The 18,018-nt window shown below is 41.1% G+C and overlaps 1 protein-coding gene across 1 annotated transcript in view; it reads left to right on the forward strand.

Moving 5' to 3' along the window:
• otog (otogelin) overlaps positions 1-18,018 on the forward strand; it is a 248,022-nt gene that overhangs the window by 43,074 nt on the left and 186,930 nt on the right. The window contains exons 12-18 of the mRNA XM_080189956.1: positions 1,184-1,309; positions 2,598-2,706; positions 6,138-6,184; positions 7,493-7,638; positions 9,610-9,742; positions 11,273-11,450; positions 16,950-17,074. Coding sequence (XP_080046082.1) covers positions 1,184-1,309; positions 2,598-2,706; positions 6,138-6,184; positions 7,493-7,638; positions 9,610-9,742; positions 11,273-11,450; positions 16,950-17,074 — 864 coding nt within the window. The remainder of the gene's footprint in view (positions 1-1,183; positions 1,310-2,597; positions 2,707-6,137; positions 6,185-7,492; positions 7,639-9,609; positions 9,743-11,272; positions 11,451-16,949; positions 17,075-18,018) is intronic.

An 18,018-nucleotide genomic window follows, 5' to 3' on the forward strand; every position in this document is an offset into this window, starting at 1 on the left:
GCCCCCTTGGCACTGCCCTAGACCTGGTTAGCAGTGCCAAGGTGCCTTCTGGGCTTGGGCACTTTGCCCATTGAGCAGTGCCAGGGGGCACAGGCTAGCACTGCCAGGCTGCCCATGCCCAGAGGCACAATGTCCCTGCTGCCTGACCCCATGGGGGGCTTCGATTGCAGCCCCCCCTTCACTCCGGCGTGGTCTCCTGCTAATTCCCCAAATGTGAGGAACTACTCTAAACCTGCCGGAATGAAATACTCCTGATGGGGTGGGTGATGCTACTGGGGCTGGCACGGAATGGATAATCACGTTGAAATGACATTTAAATTACATTTAAAACATATTTAAATTACTTACCTCGTTTCCTGCCAGACTTCTCACATTCCCGATGGCGCCATTTTCTTCCGGTAGGGAGATGTGCGCGGGTTGTAAATACTCACAGGGACCCGCGAAATGGCCGATACGCATATCTCCCAACCTGACCTGCCAGAAAAATTATGGGTTGCAATGGGAGAATTGGGCCCCATATTTCTAAAGAGGAATAAGTTAAGTCAACAAAATTTGTGTTTAATGTGGAACAATTGCTGGAAAGACTTTTGCAACACTATCAGTACAAGGTTCTTGTGTATTATTCTTGTGTAACTAATGAATTATAGTTAACATCTGAGACTGTGAGTGAAATTTTGATTGGACTGGAAATCCCTCCAGAATCAATCAACTTTTGGCTGTTCTCCAAATTTTACTGGTCCTGTCTCCATTGATTTCTGTCATGGGTCAGACTGGAACACTCTCTGATCTTTGCTCTTGTGAACTGACTGCGTGGACAGTTGCTGCCAGTATTGTGGGATCTCACAGGATCTTATTTAGACAGATCATTAGGATAATATGGGAAATGTATAAATTTATGCAGACATAATTTGAGGTACTCAACTTAGATTGAGCTGTAGGCACATGGTTCACAGAGGGAATTTTATTCTACATCGAGCAGATATGAAACAAGGACTAGAAATATTTAGTGTTGGGATTGGGAGCCAAAGCTAGGGAAATGTTTAATTGCTGAGAGCAGTTGTCACGAGATAAATGTAAGAATTCCAAAACCTATCTCTTACGAAAATAATTTAATGATCCATGAATGAAAATCCCAAATTATTTCAGTTGATCATTTTTATTTTGGTGCTTTCTTTTCCCACAGCGGCAGTTTGTGAAGGTGAATTTGTCCACCAGGAATGTGTGGATTGTTGTCCCGTGTCATGTGGCTTGGAGCAGGAGTGCATTGATAATGATTTTCTCTGCCTTGATGGATGCTATTGCCCTAAAGGTAGAGTTATAATTTAGAGCATTTAGGCTAAAATCAATGCTCGTAGGTAAGGATAATACTATCTGCTTGTCCATTGTCAACCTATCCTGTTTTAATGTTTCAAAAATTGACATGTTTGTATGACAATGAGACCATATGTATCTTTTCATCTTAAGTTATTTAATTATCTTTAAATCTGGCTGGATAGATAAGATGACATGGTAATTTAAAATAAATATTGCCATTCTTTCCAAATGAGAATGGTGGAGGAAGAAAAGTGAAATCAGCTCTTAAATGCTTTCTTTAAAAATGATGAGAATAGACTAATAGTAAGTTAATTGAGAGAAAATAAAATCGCACTTAAAGTAACAATTCAGAGACAGTGGAAAAAATGCAGCAAATCAAATAACAGAGTGAATAGAAGTGTTTACATTTTATTTTTAATTGAACAGTCCATTAAGTCAGTTTATTTGTAACCTTGGTGTGACATTTCATCCTGAGGTGAGTGTTGTCATATTTGTAACATCATAAAAACTGCCTACTTCGACCCAACTCCACCCTGCCTCAGTCCATCTGCTGCTGAAACCTTCATTTCTCCATCACCTCTTATTCCAAAGCAATCCTGGCTGGTTTCCCACATCCCACCCTCTGCTTAACTTGCAGCATGTTGCATTCCACTTTCACTACTGTGTTCGCTGACCTACAATTATTCCTGGTCAAGTAATGTCTTGATTTTAAAATTTTCATCCTTCCCTCCGAAGCTGCCCACTCCCCCCACAACTCACTGTAAACTCTCACAACCTTTCAAGAAATCTGTGCCCTTGACCTTTTGTGCATTCCCATTTTAATTACTGTACTGTTGGTGGCTGTGCCTTCAGTTGCTCTGGCATATTTTTCCAACCCCCCTGCTCCACCCCCTGTCCCACCCACCCCCATGCTTTCCTTCTTTAAGACAAACCTCAAAACTTACCATGTGGCTTGGTCTCGTGCTTTGTCTTATACTATCCCTGTGAAGTATCTTGGGATGTTTCATTACATTAAAGATACTGTTGTAAATATATGGTTGTCATTGTTAAAAAAGTATTCTTACAGAACAATCAAATTTTTCTTGATGCATGAATATTATTACTGAAATGCTGTGATTAGTTCCAGTTTCATCAGCTGGCTATCCAAAAGATAGTAATTTCCTGCACCTGCCTATCACATAAGTCTTGAATATAACTTCTAATACCATGACCTATTGAAATTTCTGACAAACGTAAAATGTTTTTAGAAATGAGATATAAATTGATATAATTGCTTCTCACAGGTTTAATTCACGAAAATGGATCCTGTTTGAACCCCACTGAGTGTCCTTGTATGTTTCACGGTATTCCCTATACATCAGGCTCTGAAATTCAGGAGCAATGCACCTACTGGTTAGTGACTTTGGAGTTGTTTCTATTTTTAGTAGAATTCATTTTACATTAAAAACTATAAATCCTTCTATTATTAGCTATGTATTAGAGGATGTGTCATAAATGTAAATTCAAGTTTTTAGATACCTTATTAAATATGTACTTGACAGGGAGAGTTTTAAACAAAACCGGACCTCCAATTGCAACGACGATGATAAGATGGAGAACAATAGGAATATAAACAAGTGATAAGAATATACTGGATCAATATACTTGAGCTGATTTTCTGACTTTACTCACTCTGCAGGGAGAGCTAATCAGGAATTCAGGTGCATTCTGAGTAGTATTTTCCAACCATTAATGGTGCAAACCTTGAATGAAGGGTATGTTTGGATTTCCAATATACAATGCCAGAATGAAAGTCTTACTTCCAAGGGATCTATGTCAGAAAAGTACCCTTATTACACATAATAGGAATGTTCCAGAATTCTATACTTTTGATCATTCGGGTTCATATGATTAATTATCCTTCATCGTTTAGAAGCCTTTGACCCAAATACTAAATTCTGTATCAAGTTGTGAGGTGGACTTGGAGATAAGGTAGAGAAAGTTCTTGTCAGGGGAGAGGACTTCAACCTCCATCAATTTGTTCCTAAGAGCCCTGCAGGGAGAATCATGGTTATTCAGACCTCTTGAGCACCTGGTTAAAATAACTCATAATGAAAAGGTTTGGTATAAAGTATGGGACTTTGATCTACTTATCATATAATTTGGTATTGTATAGCTAGTTATCCTTTAGCTTTTCTATGAGTCCATTATGTAATAACTAAGAAACTTCTGAAACTTAAAATGACAGATGCTGGAAAGTGTTATGTAGAGACTAAGTAAAAGAACATTCATATATTCAGGGTTTGGTAAATGCACTGCAATAAGTCCAACATGGAGCAGGTAGGAGCTGCTTCAGTATCTAAGGATTTATAATTTCTACTGAACACTGTGCAGTCATTCATGAACTTCCCTACTTCTGAACTTACGATGGAGGGGAAGGTTATTGATGAAGCAACAATTGAGCCTAGGGTGTGACTCTAACGAAGACCTGCAGAAATGTCCTGGGTCTAAGATAATTGGCCTTCAACAAGCACAATCATCTTCCTTTGTACTGGGAAAGACTACAGCCATCGGAAAGTTTTCCCCTGATTCCCATTGACTTCAGCATGACCAGGATACCTTGATGCCACACATGGTCAAATGCTGCCTCCTTGTTAAGTGCAGTCAATCTCATCTCACCTCTTGAATTCAGATTTTTTTGTTCATGCTTGGATCAAGGCTGTTGATTAATTGCCTGTTGAGCTTTCCTGGAACAGTTTGGTCAGAGGTGCAGCTACTTTCAGAGCACAATTGCTCTGTCAGAGACCAGAACTCTCCACTCACCTGATGAAGGGGCATACCCCGAAAGCTTGTGGGTTTACTATTAAATAAACCTGTTGGACTTCAACCTGGTATTGTGAGACTTCTTACTGTGTTTACCCCAGTCCAATGCCGGCATCTCCACATCAGGATTCCTATAGGTACAGGGAATGATAACATGTTGTCACATTTGACAATCAAAGCAACTCAGATTACTGATCAGTATTCATCAATTGAAAGGAATTGCACTTAATTAATTCAGCTGCTATACAACAAGCAAAAGCTCATCATCCATGTATGTGCAAGATTCCCAGTGAGTTGCCATAATGCCTCATTCTGCGTCAATTCTCTCACAGATCTTTGTCCCTTAGGGACAAAGGTTACAGTCTATAAGTATCTGGCAGATGAAACCTGTGAGGAAGCCTATCACTGATGTCCAGGAAAGGCACTACCGAAGCCACGTGAACATAAGTGTGATCACTGAGGAAGCCATCGAAACACTGAAGATGTGATTCAGGCGCCAGGACAGATCTGGGGGCTCCCTTCAGTGTGTACTAGCGAGGATGTCCTGAATTATAATGGTCTGTTGTGCCTTGCTCAACATTGTGTAACAGAGAGGATTGGAGCTGCATGAGGAGGAATATGTTAACCATGCTACATGGGAGAAGGAGGAGGTGCAGTCGAAGGAGGAATCTACTATGGCAAGGGTACCTGAAGGCTCACACTTAGTCTCTAGGAGTGCTCAGGATGCACCAAGTTAGGTACACTTCAGCTAATTTGAAACAGTGCAACTATCTGTCACACCAATTCTGAACCCACTGTGCATCCCCATTTCCACCCATAAAAGCAGAAACGCAGTTCTATTGTCAATAATCCATCCTTCTCACAGACACATATTTCTTGTCTGTAACTCCTGTTTTACAATTTTTCACAAGACAGAAGTCTACATGACAGGCAGCAAGAAACAATGGGAAGGACAAGGCAGTGGGACTTTAAAGATCATGTTTGATGAACATTGAGTAGAAATGTGACAAATTAACACTTTTGAACACCCAAGGGTATCCTTGTGTCAGCTGTAGCTTAGTGTCACCGAAGATTATGGATTCTAATCTTTGGATGTAATCTTCTGATCATGTGGAAGGCAAGCATAAATACATGAAGATCTAAGGGACCCAGCTTATGAGAGGCACTTGATCTTTTCCAGATCTGGTTTAGAAACACTGGGTGAAATTTAATCCAGGTGATGGTGGTTAGAGACACTCTGCCATATTAGATGCCAATCAGGCACTTACTTGGCCAGCAGAATTTCAGACCCCAGGAATGGCAATCCTGCAACCCCTTCTCTTCGTCCTCTGAAATCTGCCTGTCAGAGACTGGAAGCTCTCACTTACATGGCAGTGCCACCAGGGAATGCCAATAATGCATCCACTGGAGGGCATCCCCCCCACCTCAACTTCCAGCAATTTTCTGATTTTGGACCTCTTAATCAGGCTGAGTGTGTTGAATACCAGTGGTGGCAAGATAACAACCTTAAGTTGGCCTTCCTGCCTCAGACATAATTGTGCGAAGGTAGTTGAAAAATCCCGATTAAATGCTCCCCGCCTCTAAACAGGAAGCACAGGCATCCAACCAGCTGTCGCATTGCAATAGAAACATATCTTTCTACTTCTAGTTCATTTTGACAATTGTACCCCTCTTTGAATTCAAATTGGCACTCTTCTATCCAGCTACACTGGTACAATACATCTATTTACCAGTTTCAAGCTAATACTCTTCTCCTTACTTCTTTTTCCAATACACAACTTCCATATTTTCACATCCCCCATCCCTTGCATTGAACGAACACACACACACTTTGTTATAATAAATTTTCCTCATTTCGCTATTGCCTTCTATTTCTCACTCTTTCTGATGGTGCTAAATATTCTGTTGTCAAAGTGTTACATATTTTTATAATTGTAAATTGATTTTAAAAAAATGTCCTAATAAGGAATTGAAGTATTACTTCAATTCATTTCACTTTAAATATCTTTATTTGGTTGCAGTATTTGCATTAGTGGCATTTGGAACTGTACCGAGAATAACTGTTCAGGTAAACAATTTTTCTTATTGTATTTTACATATTGTGTGTCATTAATTATTATGTGGGATAAGCTTTGGGCTTGGGCCACAAATAGACACAATATCGGGGATTCACCTGTTGTGCCCAGTCAATGTGGTATTTCGGAGGCCTAAATTACTTTTCAATTGGTTTTCATTGACATTTTGTACAAGCTGGAAATGGCAAATCGGTGCCTCAGTGGAGTAGTCATCTAACTGTTTCAAGTAGCCTCTGCTCCTTCTGCTTCCACATTGAGATAAGTTTCAAGATAAATCTTTCCCTTTAAGGACTGTTGGTTAGGCCACAATAGAACTTGAAAAAGTTGGCCACGTTTAGAGCAATGGAAGTTTTGACGACTTTTCACACTTTAGAGAAGGGCAATGAAAAGGGCTTCAGAAACCTCATTTCAAAATTTGCTGCTTAAATAAAAGTATAGTTGAATTTAGTCATGGTCTGTGTCCATTGCAAACTAGGTATCAGTCTTCCCATTGCTAAATTTCCCATTTTATATCTACCAAACAAGCTCCACACTGTTGAATTCAGAGCCTAATAAACTTTTACTTATTTGTTAATGAATTATCCTTTTGCTAATCTCTATATCAGAGTTGGGTGATGATTAGATGTTACCTGAATAAGAAGAGGGATTTCTTCCACAATTGCAACAGCAGTTCATGGTTAACCTAAATATAAAAATTATGAATTATGCCAATTATAAAAATAAGTCTAGTCTTTCTTGAATCAGCCACTCCTATCCTCCTTTAATATCTCCAGAAACACTTTCAATTGTCCCTAGAATTTGTTACCACTGTACACATTAACAGCCATTCCTGACTTCATTACGCAACTCTACGACCCTTTAGTTGTATTAGTTATGCCTGATGTCCCTTAGTTTTTTAACTGAGTGACTTATGTCTCCCCGAATGTTGAGCAGATTTGTTCTTACAAAGTAAATGATTCCCACATAAATCCATTTCTCTATACTCCACCCCAAGAAATGTTTACTCAAAGCCATGTCAAAATGATAGCACCACATAACTTGCATGTACACAATACAATTCAAGGGCAGTCTCACTCCTTATTTGTGGGTTGATAATGGTTTATGTCTAACTTCATTGCTGAAAATATCAAAATGCTATCAATTGTCATTTACCTCTGATTCAGAAAATATGGTAATAATTATTAACTTTTCAGCAGTAATTTCCTACAATGACCCATAAAGTTCTGATTTAGGTTTAATAATGTAGAGATTATTTACAGTGATGATCTGATTTTGCTTGGTGTTTTTCTTATTGATTCTAGCGGAGTGCTCAGTAACTGGAGATATTCACTTCAAGACATTTGATGAGCGGGTGTACACCTTCCATGCTACATGCCAATATATTCTGGCAAAGAGCCGTAACTCTGGAAAATTTACCATCAGCCTCCAAAACTCTCAGTGTGGCACAGTAAGAAACAGTTTGTTTTTGTTTTTGAAACAGACGGTCTGAAAGAAGAAGGGGATTGAACAAAATTGATTTTGCACAATAAAACAGAATTGAAGGAAAGTAAATATATAAAGAGGTCAGTTGGAGAAAAATAAGATAGGAGTAATGATTGGTGTTGGAAATTGAATAACTGGACTTTGCTGCATACCTCTTCTGAGATAAAAGCCTTTCAGCTTACCATTACTAAATGGCACAATCGAGGCCATCACATTTCACCTGAAAGAAAACCTACAAGGTTTCTAACTCTTTAACCACAAAGCCAGCAATCTTCTGGTGCCAGGAAGCTGATGAAAGTGATATTCACCAAGACTATGTAGATTTAAGAATCATGTGAAATTTGCAGACACATCTAGGACAATCAATTGGACAAGAAGTTGAGTCAATGGAACCTTATCTGTGTCTGTTGAAACGTCAATGACTTTGATGGTGTGGATGATGAAAGCAGGCTAGGATAAAAGAAGTTTGCAAAGTGGTTGGTGAAAGAGACAGCAGTTGATATGAAAACACCTGCTGAACATGGATTGATGAAATGTCATCAAAGAGACAATTCACCTAGAACAAGGAATTATTGTTGGCTTGAATTTCACTCCTTTTCTGGTTGTTTTTCTCCATACATTTCAACTTTTTATTGCTACCACTGGTAAATATTTAATATCCACTCTAGGCAGTAAAAATGGTGAGAAGGAAATAGTTTTCCATCATAACTGTACCTGAATATTCTGGTAATCTTTACATTTAGCCCTCTTTATATTCAGTTAAAAATTATTGAACCATGGTGATAATTTCCCATGCTGTAAAGCACCTCACAAAGGTCAGGAAACCTGTTACAATACAAATAGATCAAACAAACCCTCTGATATTTTCCATGTTGGTTGGCTGGGCCATTTTCAGTGAAAAGCATAATTACTCAGAATTCTGAACAGCTGAGGTGTGCATTTCCTTTCAAAGCCTTTTATTCTGATTTCCAGAACAGTGTGTAACACCCTGATACTAAATTAAGCTGCATTTTTGTCATCCAAATGTACAGGGTATACTATTTGTTAAGGTATTGTGTTTGTTTTTCCCTTTTCAATTGTTATTTGAAAACATGCTTTTATTGTTAAAAGGGAGACATGCTGCTGAAACTTTTTGTCCTGCACTCACCAGGACTAACACGAGAATGCCAAATTTCAAACAATCATGGCAATTATGATTTCAGGAGAAAACAGTGTTGATTGTTTGGCAAGATGACTCTGATTGGCTGAAGCATTTCCATGGTGCTCTGTGCTCTGTGTAATGATTGTGTCCTGGGCTCATTTGTAATATTTAAATTCTATTTGTCATAGTATTTAAATATTGAGATCAGCCATGTGCCCTTTTTGGGAGTAAGACTTAACATGCTGGCAGTCCGGTACCGATAAAAGCGTAAGATATGAGAAAGTGATTGCAAACCTGATGTTTCACCTCTCTTGCACCCTTACCGGCTCACCCCACCCATCGACTGTGGGACGAGAAGGTAAGATCGCACCCCCAATACGTTTTGTTCCTATTCTGTCCTATATATTTCACTTTGAAATATTTCAATTGACTTTACACCTATGGTATTTCATGGCAAAGTATTCCACATTCTTAAGCTGCTTTGAGTGAAGAAGTTTCACATTGATTCAACTTTAACTGCTCAAGTTCTAAGATTATCATCAAATATTCCTTTGGCTGTCTCAAGCAGAAATCCTGCCTAAATGAAGTTTCCCTTAATCTTCTGATGAAGTGGTGGCAGATGTTTGGGAGAACACTGAGGAAATTCCCAGTCTAATATGTGTTCCCTTTATTTAGCTTTCCCAATTAACAGATCTGTCAGACAGATTGAAATCACAATGTAAATGTCCTAAAAGTAAATGGAGCAAGCACACATATTATGAAATTCTAAACTGTGTCTGTTGCGTCTTTTCTCAGAATCTAAATGGTGCTTGTATTCAGTCAGTGAGTGTGGTTGTGGATGAAGATGTGAAGAAGCAGATGACATTGACTCGTTCAGGAGAGGTGTATCATTCTAATCAGTACAGGATCAGTTTGCCTTATACTGATGGTATGAATTATTGACTTAGTGCTGCTAAAATCTTTAAAAATGTCTTTATCTTTTAAAAATTGCATATTGCTACCCCATAGCATTTTCAGGAATTGTATTTGGTATCTATCAATTTGCTTAACTGCCTGCTTGATCGTTTGCAAGAATTAAACAGAGCCACATTCATATGTTCCTGAACAAGCAAATATTTTCGTTTGCTACTTGTTAGAACTGGGTAGCGATCTCCAAATATTACCTGATACTAGCAATTTTTGAGTGTATAGTTTCTACCAGCTTTGCTTGGCAGAAGTATTTTCTTTTTAACCTGTTAGTACAAGAGCTGGTGTTAATCATTTGTACATTTTTATATCATTGAGATGGAATGAGAACTCTGCATTTATTTGAGAGACAATTTCTATTTAGATGTTTGATACAGTCCAAATCTATTAAGATTAGACAAGATGCATCGGCTCCATCAGAGTTTTATGGCTTATATTTGAGAAGAGCACTAGGAGGCAAGGAATGACTTTGGCCTGGATTTTCTGCTCCCATTAGCATGGGTGGGTTCGATAACAGGAACAGAAAATATCATGAAAAAGTTAAGGTCATGTTTTGCATTGACGTGAAAGCTTATTGCAAACTTCCTCTCCCAAGTCAGTGGCAGGGAAGGGAACCTCATTTGAATACATTAGCATCTGATTATCAGGCCGATACGCTGGAATCATACCACCCAACTAACCAAAAATATATTCACGGCAGCTTGATGTCAGAATGGCACCTGGCAATCACCCCTCCGAGGGGAGTTTGAAAGTGCTTGTAGACCAGCTCTGCATATGTAGTGGGGAGAGGTGGTACCGAGGCTTGACTCAGGGGCTCAGCAGCCTTTGACTGGAGGGGGCGGGTGCGGGGGTGGGGGGGGGGGGGGAATGGTTGGTGGGCGCTGAGCATTTTTTGACCTGGGAGTAACCATCTTTTGATTGGGATACCTGGGTAGGGAAGACTCCAGGATACCTGGGGGAAGATTCCAGGGACCCTAGGGGCAGATTTCAGAGTACTGGTGGGAAGATTCCAGGTTGCCAGAGGACCTAGTAAGGGGAGACCAGGATAACATTGGCAGGGCGAGGCTAGGAGAACTCCAAGGTATTGGTGGGGAGGATCAGCAAACACTTGTAAGTCAATTGACATGCTTGAAGACTAACCAATGATGCAATTATGCCCACTCAAGTGATAACGTCTCAGTTATCTATGTTATATTGCATCTGCCATGTATTTACCCACTCACTCAACGTGTCTAAATCACCTTGAAGCCTCTTTATTTCCTCCTCACCACTCACAATTCCACAATTCAAGTGTGCTACATTTAACAATTTATGATGAGATCCATTGTGCATATGTGAATTTGAGACACATAGCTAACCTAATTGCTGTTGGCATTGCACCCAACAGACTTGGTAAAACTCAGCCAATTAGTACAATCAGTTTGACATCAACCTGCTCAAACAGAAATTTCACACCATATCCTCAATAATACACTTCCTTGTTTTTTAACAGATTTGTTTGAAGTCACTGAGCTTAGCTCTATGTTTGTGCAAATTAAGACAGACTTTGGACTGCGTTTGCAGTATGATAGAGAGGGGAGGCGGCTCTACATCCAGGTGGATGTGAGATGGAAAGAGGATACCATTGGACTCTGTGGAACGTTCAATGACAATATTCAGGACGATTTCTTGTGAGTATTTGTCATGCTTTGAGGTTAATTGGCTTTGATTAGAACTTAATGACTGACTACAATTTGGCTACAAAGAATAGTAGTCATAATCAGAAAATTTTTGTATCTAAACCTTTGTGTTTGTTTTCAACAAGGATTAATTTCTGACACTACTGCAGTTGAGTAATGGGGTTTTATTTCATATCTATGTCTGAAGCTTGGCAGGAACTTCAACCCTTACGTGCCAAACATATGCCCATTCTTCATTTGTACCAGGTGCTCACATGGTACCTGAAGTATAGGATAAATTGACATTTTATTCTACTACTTTAGCCCATAAAGCAAATTATAAGTTATCTTTCTCAAAGAAATTAGTAATTTATCAGAGCTGGAGACTGAAAATCTAAATTAAGCTATCCTAAGCTAAAGTTAAATGGATGAATTAGAGGAATAATTTTCAAAATAATTTTGCTCGCTTTTAATATTCTGAAAAGCCACCTGGTGGTCAAATTGTATAATTGTAGAGTTGTCAGCTTACATAGACAATTTCCACGACAAATACATACGTAAGATTTTATAATAAAACAAATCTTCTAGTCCCCAGATTGTTACAGACTCGGTGTAATTCTCAAAATAAACCTCAGGACTCTGTGAAAATCTTGACATTGGACTTGAGTGGGAATTTTATGCAGGAATTTTAAACCTCTTGAGGGCAATTCCGCTGTTGCCTATGACCCTTCCTGAATGTCTCTGACTTTGAGTTAGATAGATCTGTGTGGATTAGCTGGATAGTTAGCCAGGAATTACTAGATTGATTGAAACCTGGTCTAACACCTGGATACCTCCACAACCAACTACCCAGTTATCCCTTCCCAACCCCGTGACTGCCACACTTACCACTAGATTATCCCCTGGCTGTCCCCTTGACCTGAGCCAATTACTCATCGACCAGTCAAACAACAAAGAACAAAGAACAACCCAGCACGGGAAACAGGCCCTTCGGCCCAACGAGCCCGCGCTGCCGCATCACCCTACACCTATTCTACCCTGCATGTCTACGAATGGAACCCCTAACTTAGCCAGATTCAGGGGAGAATAGTGTCAATTTGGTAAAACCAATCAGCCTAAGAGCACATCTTTGGGGTGTGGGAGGAAACCGGAGCGCCCGGAGGAAACCCACGCAACCACAGGGAGAATGCGCAAACTCCCACAGACACAGGCCCAAATCCATGTATCTGCACAGCTAGCAGTGCTAGTCACCGAGCTGTTGCGGCGCCCGTCTACCGGTCCAGGATCAAGCACACACACCGACACGAAGTACTAGGCCACTCCCGGAACTTCCAAGAGCAGCCCACGCACGACCCACCGTGTGCATGCCCCTCGTTTGACACGAGGTGGACCTCCACCTGCGGAATAAAAAGACAAAAACGTTAATCTTACAAGCCTGCTTTTCCGGTGTCTCCTGAGGTTCTAACCTTATTTAATAGCCCCTACCATAACCCTCCATCCTCGTTTCACTCATGTGTCTATCTAACTGAACCTTAAACGAGTCCAACGTTCCTGCCTCCACCACCCTACTCGGTAGCACGTTCCATACCCCCACAACTCTCTGCGTAAAGAACCTTCCTCTCACTTCCAAATTATACCTCTCCCCCCTCACCCTTAAATCATGACCTCTCGTATTTGTACCCAGTCTAGGGAGCAGTCTCTCACTATTAACTCTATCTATTCCCTTCAGTATCTTATATACCTCTATCATGTCCCCCCTCAATCTCCGTCTTTCCAAGGAGAATAGTCCCAGTTTCTCCAACCTTTCCTCATAACCCAGCCCCTCCATGCCAGGCAACATCCTGGTAAACCTCCTCTGCACCCTTTCCAGAGACTCCACGTCCTTCCGGTAGTAAGGTGACCAGAACTGGACGCAGTACTCCAAATGCGGTCTAACCAACGTTCTGTACAACTGAAGCATTAGACGGCAGCTTTTATACTCTATACCCCTTCCTATAAAGGCTAATATTCCATAAGCCTTCCTAACAACCTTCTCCACTTGTGACGCAACCTTCATGGATTTGTGAACCTGCACTCCCAGGTCCCTCTGTATGTCTGTACTCCTAATCTGTCTACCTTTTATCACATAGCTCCTCTCTGCATTATTCCTTCCAAAATGCATCACCTCGCATTTGTCAGGATTAAATTCCATCTGCCACCTATCTGCCCAAAGCATCAACCTATCTATATCCTGTTGTATCACCTGACAATCCAGTTCAGTACCCGCCAACCCTGCCATCTTGGTGTCATCAGCAAACTTGCTGATCACACCACCTACGCTCTCTTCCAAGTCATTTATGTATACTACAAAGAGGAGAGGTCCCAGTACTGAGCCCTGCGGCACACCACTGGTCACTGGCCTCCAGCCCAACAAGGTCCCCTCCACAACTACCCTCTGTCTCCTATTGCCCAGCCAGTTCTCAATCCACCTAGCTACCTGACCTCGTATCCCATGCGCCTTAACCTTTTCTACCAGCCTACCATGAGGGACTTTGTCAAACACCTTACTGAAATCCATATAGATGACATCAACGGCTCTCCCATCGTCAACCGTTTTTGTCACCTCCTCAAAGAATTCCACCAGATTCGTAAGGCAAGACCTCCCTCTAACAAAGCCATGTTGCGTATCCCTAATCAGATCGCAACGCTCCAAATGCTCATACATCCTACCCCTAAGTATTTTTTCCATTAATTTCCCTACCACTGATGTCAAACTCACCGGTCTATAATTTCCAGGGTTATCCCTACTACCTTTTTTGAACAGTGGTACCACATTTGCTACCCTCCAGTCCTCTGGGACCTCATCTGTGTCCAAAGAAGAGACAAAGATTTGCGCCAGAGGCCCAGCAATTTCATCTTTCACCTCCCTAAGCAGCCTGGGATAAATACCATCAGGCCCCGGAACTTTATCCGTCCTTACGCTACCTAAAAGCCCTAGCACTTCCTCCCTCATAATAGATATTTCCTGCAGCTGATCCTCAGCTCCCTTCAAGAGACCGCATGATTCCGAACCCCTCTCCTTCGTGAATACCGACGCAAAGTATTCATTCAGGAGCTCCCCCATTCCCTCCGATTCAATACAGAACTCTCCACTGTTGTCCCTAAGAGGACCAATTTTCCCTCTAACTACTCTCTTGCCTTTAATATAGGGATAAAGTGCCTTTGGATTTTCCTTAATCCTACCAGCCAAAGCCATTTCATGCCCTCTCTTCGCCCTTCTAATTCCCCTTTTTAGCTCCCTCCTACTCTCTCTATATTCCTCCAGTGCACTCTCCGTACCCAGTCGTTTCGACCTAACATACGCCTCCCTTTTCTTCCTGACCAAGTCTTCAATACCCCCTGTAATCCACGGCTCTCTAATCCTACCTTTCCCATCCTTCCGCTTAACTGGAACATACCTCCCCTGCAACCATTTCATTTTGCCCTTAAAAGCCTCCCACTTGCCAACCGTGGACTTTCCAGCTAACAGTCCCTCCCAATCAGTGTCCTGCAGCTCCCTCCTAATCCTGCTATAGCTTGCCTTTCCCCAGTTCAGCACACTCCCGTTCGGCCGGCACTCGTCCCTTTCCATTTTTATCCAGTCCTGACTACCTTCCTGGCCCCAATCTCACTATCTCTCCAAGCCTGACCCGACTATCTCCACTGACCCAACCTGGCTACCCCTTTGACCCAACCACCCAATTACCCAACTCATCCCCATATCCACTCAACCACTCACTCACCTTCTCTTCACTCATTCTATTCACCTAGCCACTTATCCACCTACAAACTTACTCACTTACCCACCTACCAACCTTACCTACCATATCTGTTTATCCATCTCATTCATTCGCCCATCTATTCACTCACATTCAAAGACTGGGCATTTAAGCTTGCCAAGCAGTAGGTAATACCTTAAAAAGGCCCAGAGCTGTTTCCCTCTGATACCACTCTGCTCAAACAGTGTTTCCTGAAGTACACAGGAAGTGCAGCTTTCCTGTGAAAGCTGAGATCTGAAAATTCTAGAAGAAATGTGCAGCAGCATTGTGTTGGGAGAATCTGAGTGCAATTGCAAACCACTTGTCATTGCCACTGCTCGGAAGAATTGGCCCAATGAAAAGAACTAATTTGATATTGTTTAGAATCAATTACATAAGCAATAAGATTTTCTAGAAATTTATGAAGGTGTATTATAATAAGGTGCAGATAGATATTGTTGTACTGAAATATCTAGTTCATTTGTTAAAGACCTGATGTAAGAAAATAGCCTTTATTTCTCAGTTCATTGCAACAGAGAAGTGGGACGTGATCTTACAGCCAGTTCATGCCATGGTCCCGCTGTAGTGAAGATAGAGATTTTGGTGACAAGCCAAATCTCCGTTCACGGCAGTAGGATGGGAAAATCCTGTTGACATGATCGGATGGTCTGAAAATTTCAGCCTTGAGTTTTAGTCAGAAAACTCAGCAAGGAATAAAGAATGGTTAATTATCCTGCTGCAATGAGGGCAAAGGTTTATAGTTGAAGGATAGAGGTTTAAAAAAATAATTGGACTCAGCTGAGCCAAGTTACCTGGAACGTAGCGATATCCTCAGTTGTTTCTGTAACCATTGGTAATTAGCTGTTATTATATGCTGATATTACCCTAACGGGTCATCGTTACATTATTTTCCTGTCAGGGGATGTACTTTAATTATTTTTATTCTCACCACACAGCATCGTAAACCAAGAGAAAATGCAGATATACTATTAGGCCTCTGCTTGATAGTCCATTCCTAGGTGGTGGAATGGTTTCTTGGTTTTTCAATTTCCTTTCCTTATATTAAATTCTTGGCACTTCCCCACAATGATGCAGTCGGTATGCAACATCCAGTCAATGTAAAATCATATTGAATGTTTTCTCACAGTATTATTTTGAGAATTTAAAGCTATTTGCAGAATTATGCAAAACGTGGTGTTTCTATTATCTATTATTATGATTTCCCCTTCAATGGGAGATTTGACTGGTGGTGATTTAACGTGAAAATCACCATACCTCAAGCACAGGACAAGGTTGAGAAGGCAGACCTTCATGAATAACCTAAGCTAGTATGGGAATTGAGCATGCATTGTTAGCATCACTCTGGTCACTAATCAACGAAAGCCCAGTTGACTGGACGGCTGGTTTGTGATGCAGAACGACGCCAACAGCACGGGTTCAATCCTGTACCGGTTGAGTTTATTCATGAAGGCATGCCTTCTCAAGCTTGCCCTTCTCCTAAGATGTGATCATCCCAGGTTAAATCATCACCAGTCAGCTTTCTCCCTCAAAGGAGAAAGCAGCCTATAGTCATCTGGGATTATTCTGGCTTTATCTTACCATTTATCTATTACCTATTAAAACTAGTAAGATGTTAATTGGTGATAATGGAAGATGGGTAATAGCAAATTGACAGCCTTGTGTTGTACTGCACCCAATGTTTCCTTCCATCTTATTTTCATTACCATTTGTGAAGGTCCCCTGGGGGAATGATTGAAAGCACACCACAGCTGTTTGCCAATTCCTGGAGAATCTCCACAGCATGTAACCCAGGTACCAATGTTCCTGAGGTAGATCCATGTGACATGCATCAGCAATCTGGTGAGTCTTGGGTGAAGTGAACTTGGTTATTATTAGTCTTGATCATATTCCAATCTGTTTGGCTTTACTGCTAAGGTGATTTGGATGTCTTTTTGGAATACCAGTTCAAATTAGGCTGGAATTTTCCAGCCCCCTCCACCGCTGTGGGACCATTGAAACCTTCACTCACATCGGTGGGATGAAAAGATTCCACTGGGCATGAGGGGCTGGAACATTTGAGCCTTGGTCATTAGAGAATATTTGTGATGCCAATATCATATGGATTTTATATGCAGCCAAGATAATGCACTGAAGTGTTGCTGGTAAGACTTTTAAAAAGCGTTAAAAAAACAAATGAAAAGTTCAAAAGAACAAGGGCAGTGCTGAAAATGAAGGTATATTTTTCGGTCTCTGTCTCAATTATTAAGTTTATAGATTAGTGATTAGCAATGGTTAGCACTGCTACTTCACAGCTCCAGTGGCCTGGGTTTGATTCCCGGCTAGGGTCATTGTCTGTGTGGAGTTTGCACGTTCTCCTTATGCCTGCATAGATATCCTCTGGGTGCTCTGGTTTCCTCCCACAGTCCTAAGATGTGCGAGTTAGGCTGATTGGCCATGCTAAAATTGCCCCTTAGTGTCCTGTGATGCACAGGCTAGAGGGATTAGTGGGTAAGTATGTGGGGTTATGGGGGTAGGGCCTGGGTGGGATAATCTGCTGCTACTTCGAGGGCAGTCCTTGAGGGTACCTGGCTTTTCCACTGAACCATGACATCTCTCCTCCTGCACACATCCAACACCACATCAATCCAGACCATTTGCAGTTTCATTTCCCATGAAATTGCAGCAATATTATTTAGCCCATCTTCCCTTTAAGAAGGACAGACGGCATTTAAGAAGAGGCAGAGAGGCTACACCATGTGCTATTAGTACAAAGCTGATCCGACTCCTGCTGAGTACAATGGCCA

This window comes from Carcharhinus amblyrhynchos, chromosome 6 (genome assembly GCF_965287045.1).
Source record: "Carcharhinus amblyrhynchos chromosome 6, sCarAmb.v2.hapA, whole genome shotgun sequence".
NCBI lineage: Eukaryota > Metazoa > Chordata > Chondrichthyes > Carcharhiniformes > Carcharhinidae > Carcharhinus > Carcharhinus amblyrhynchos.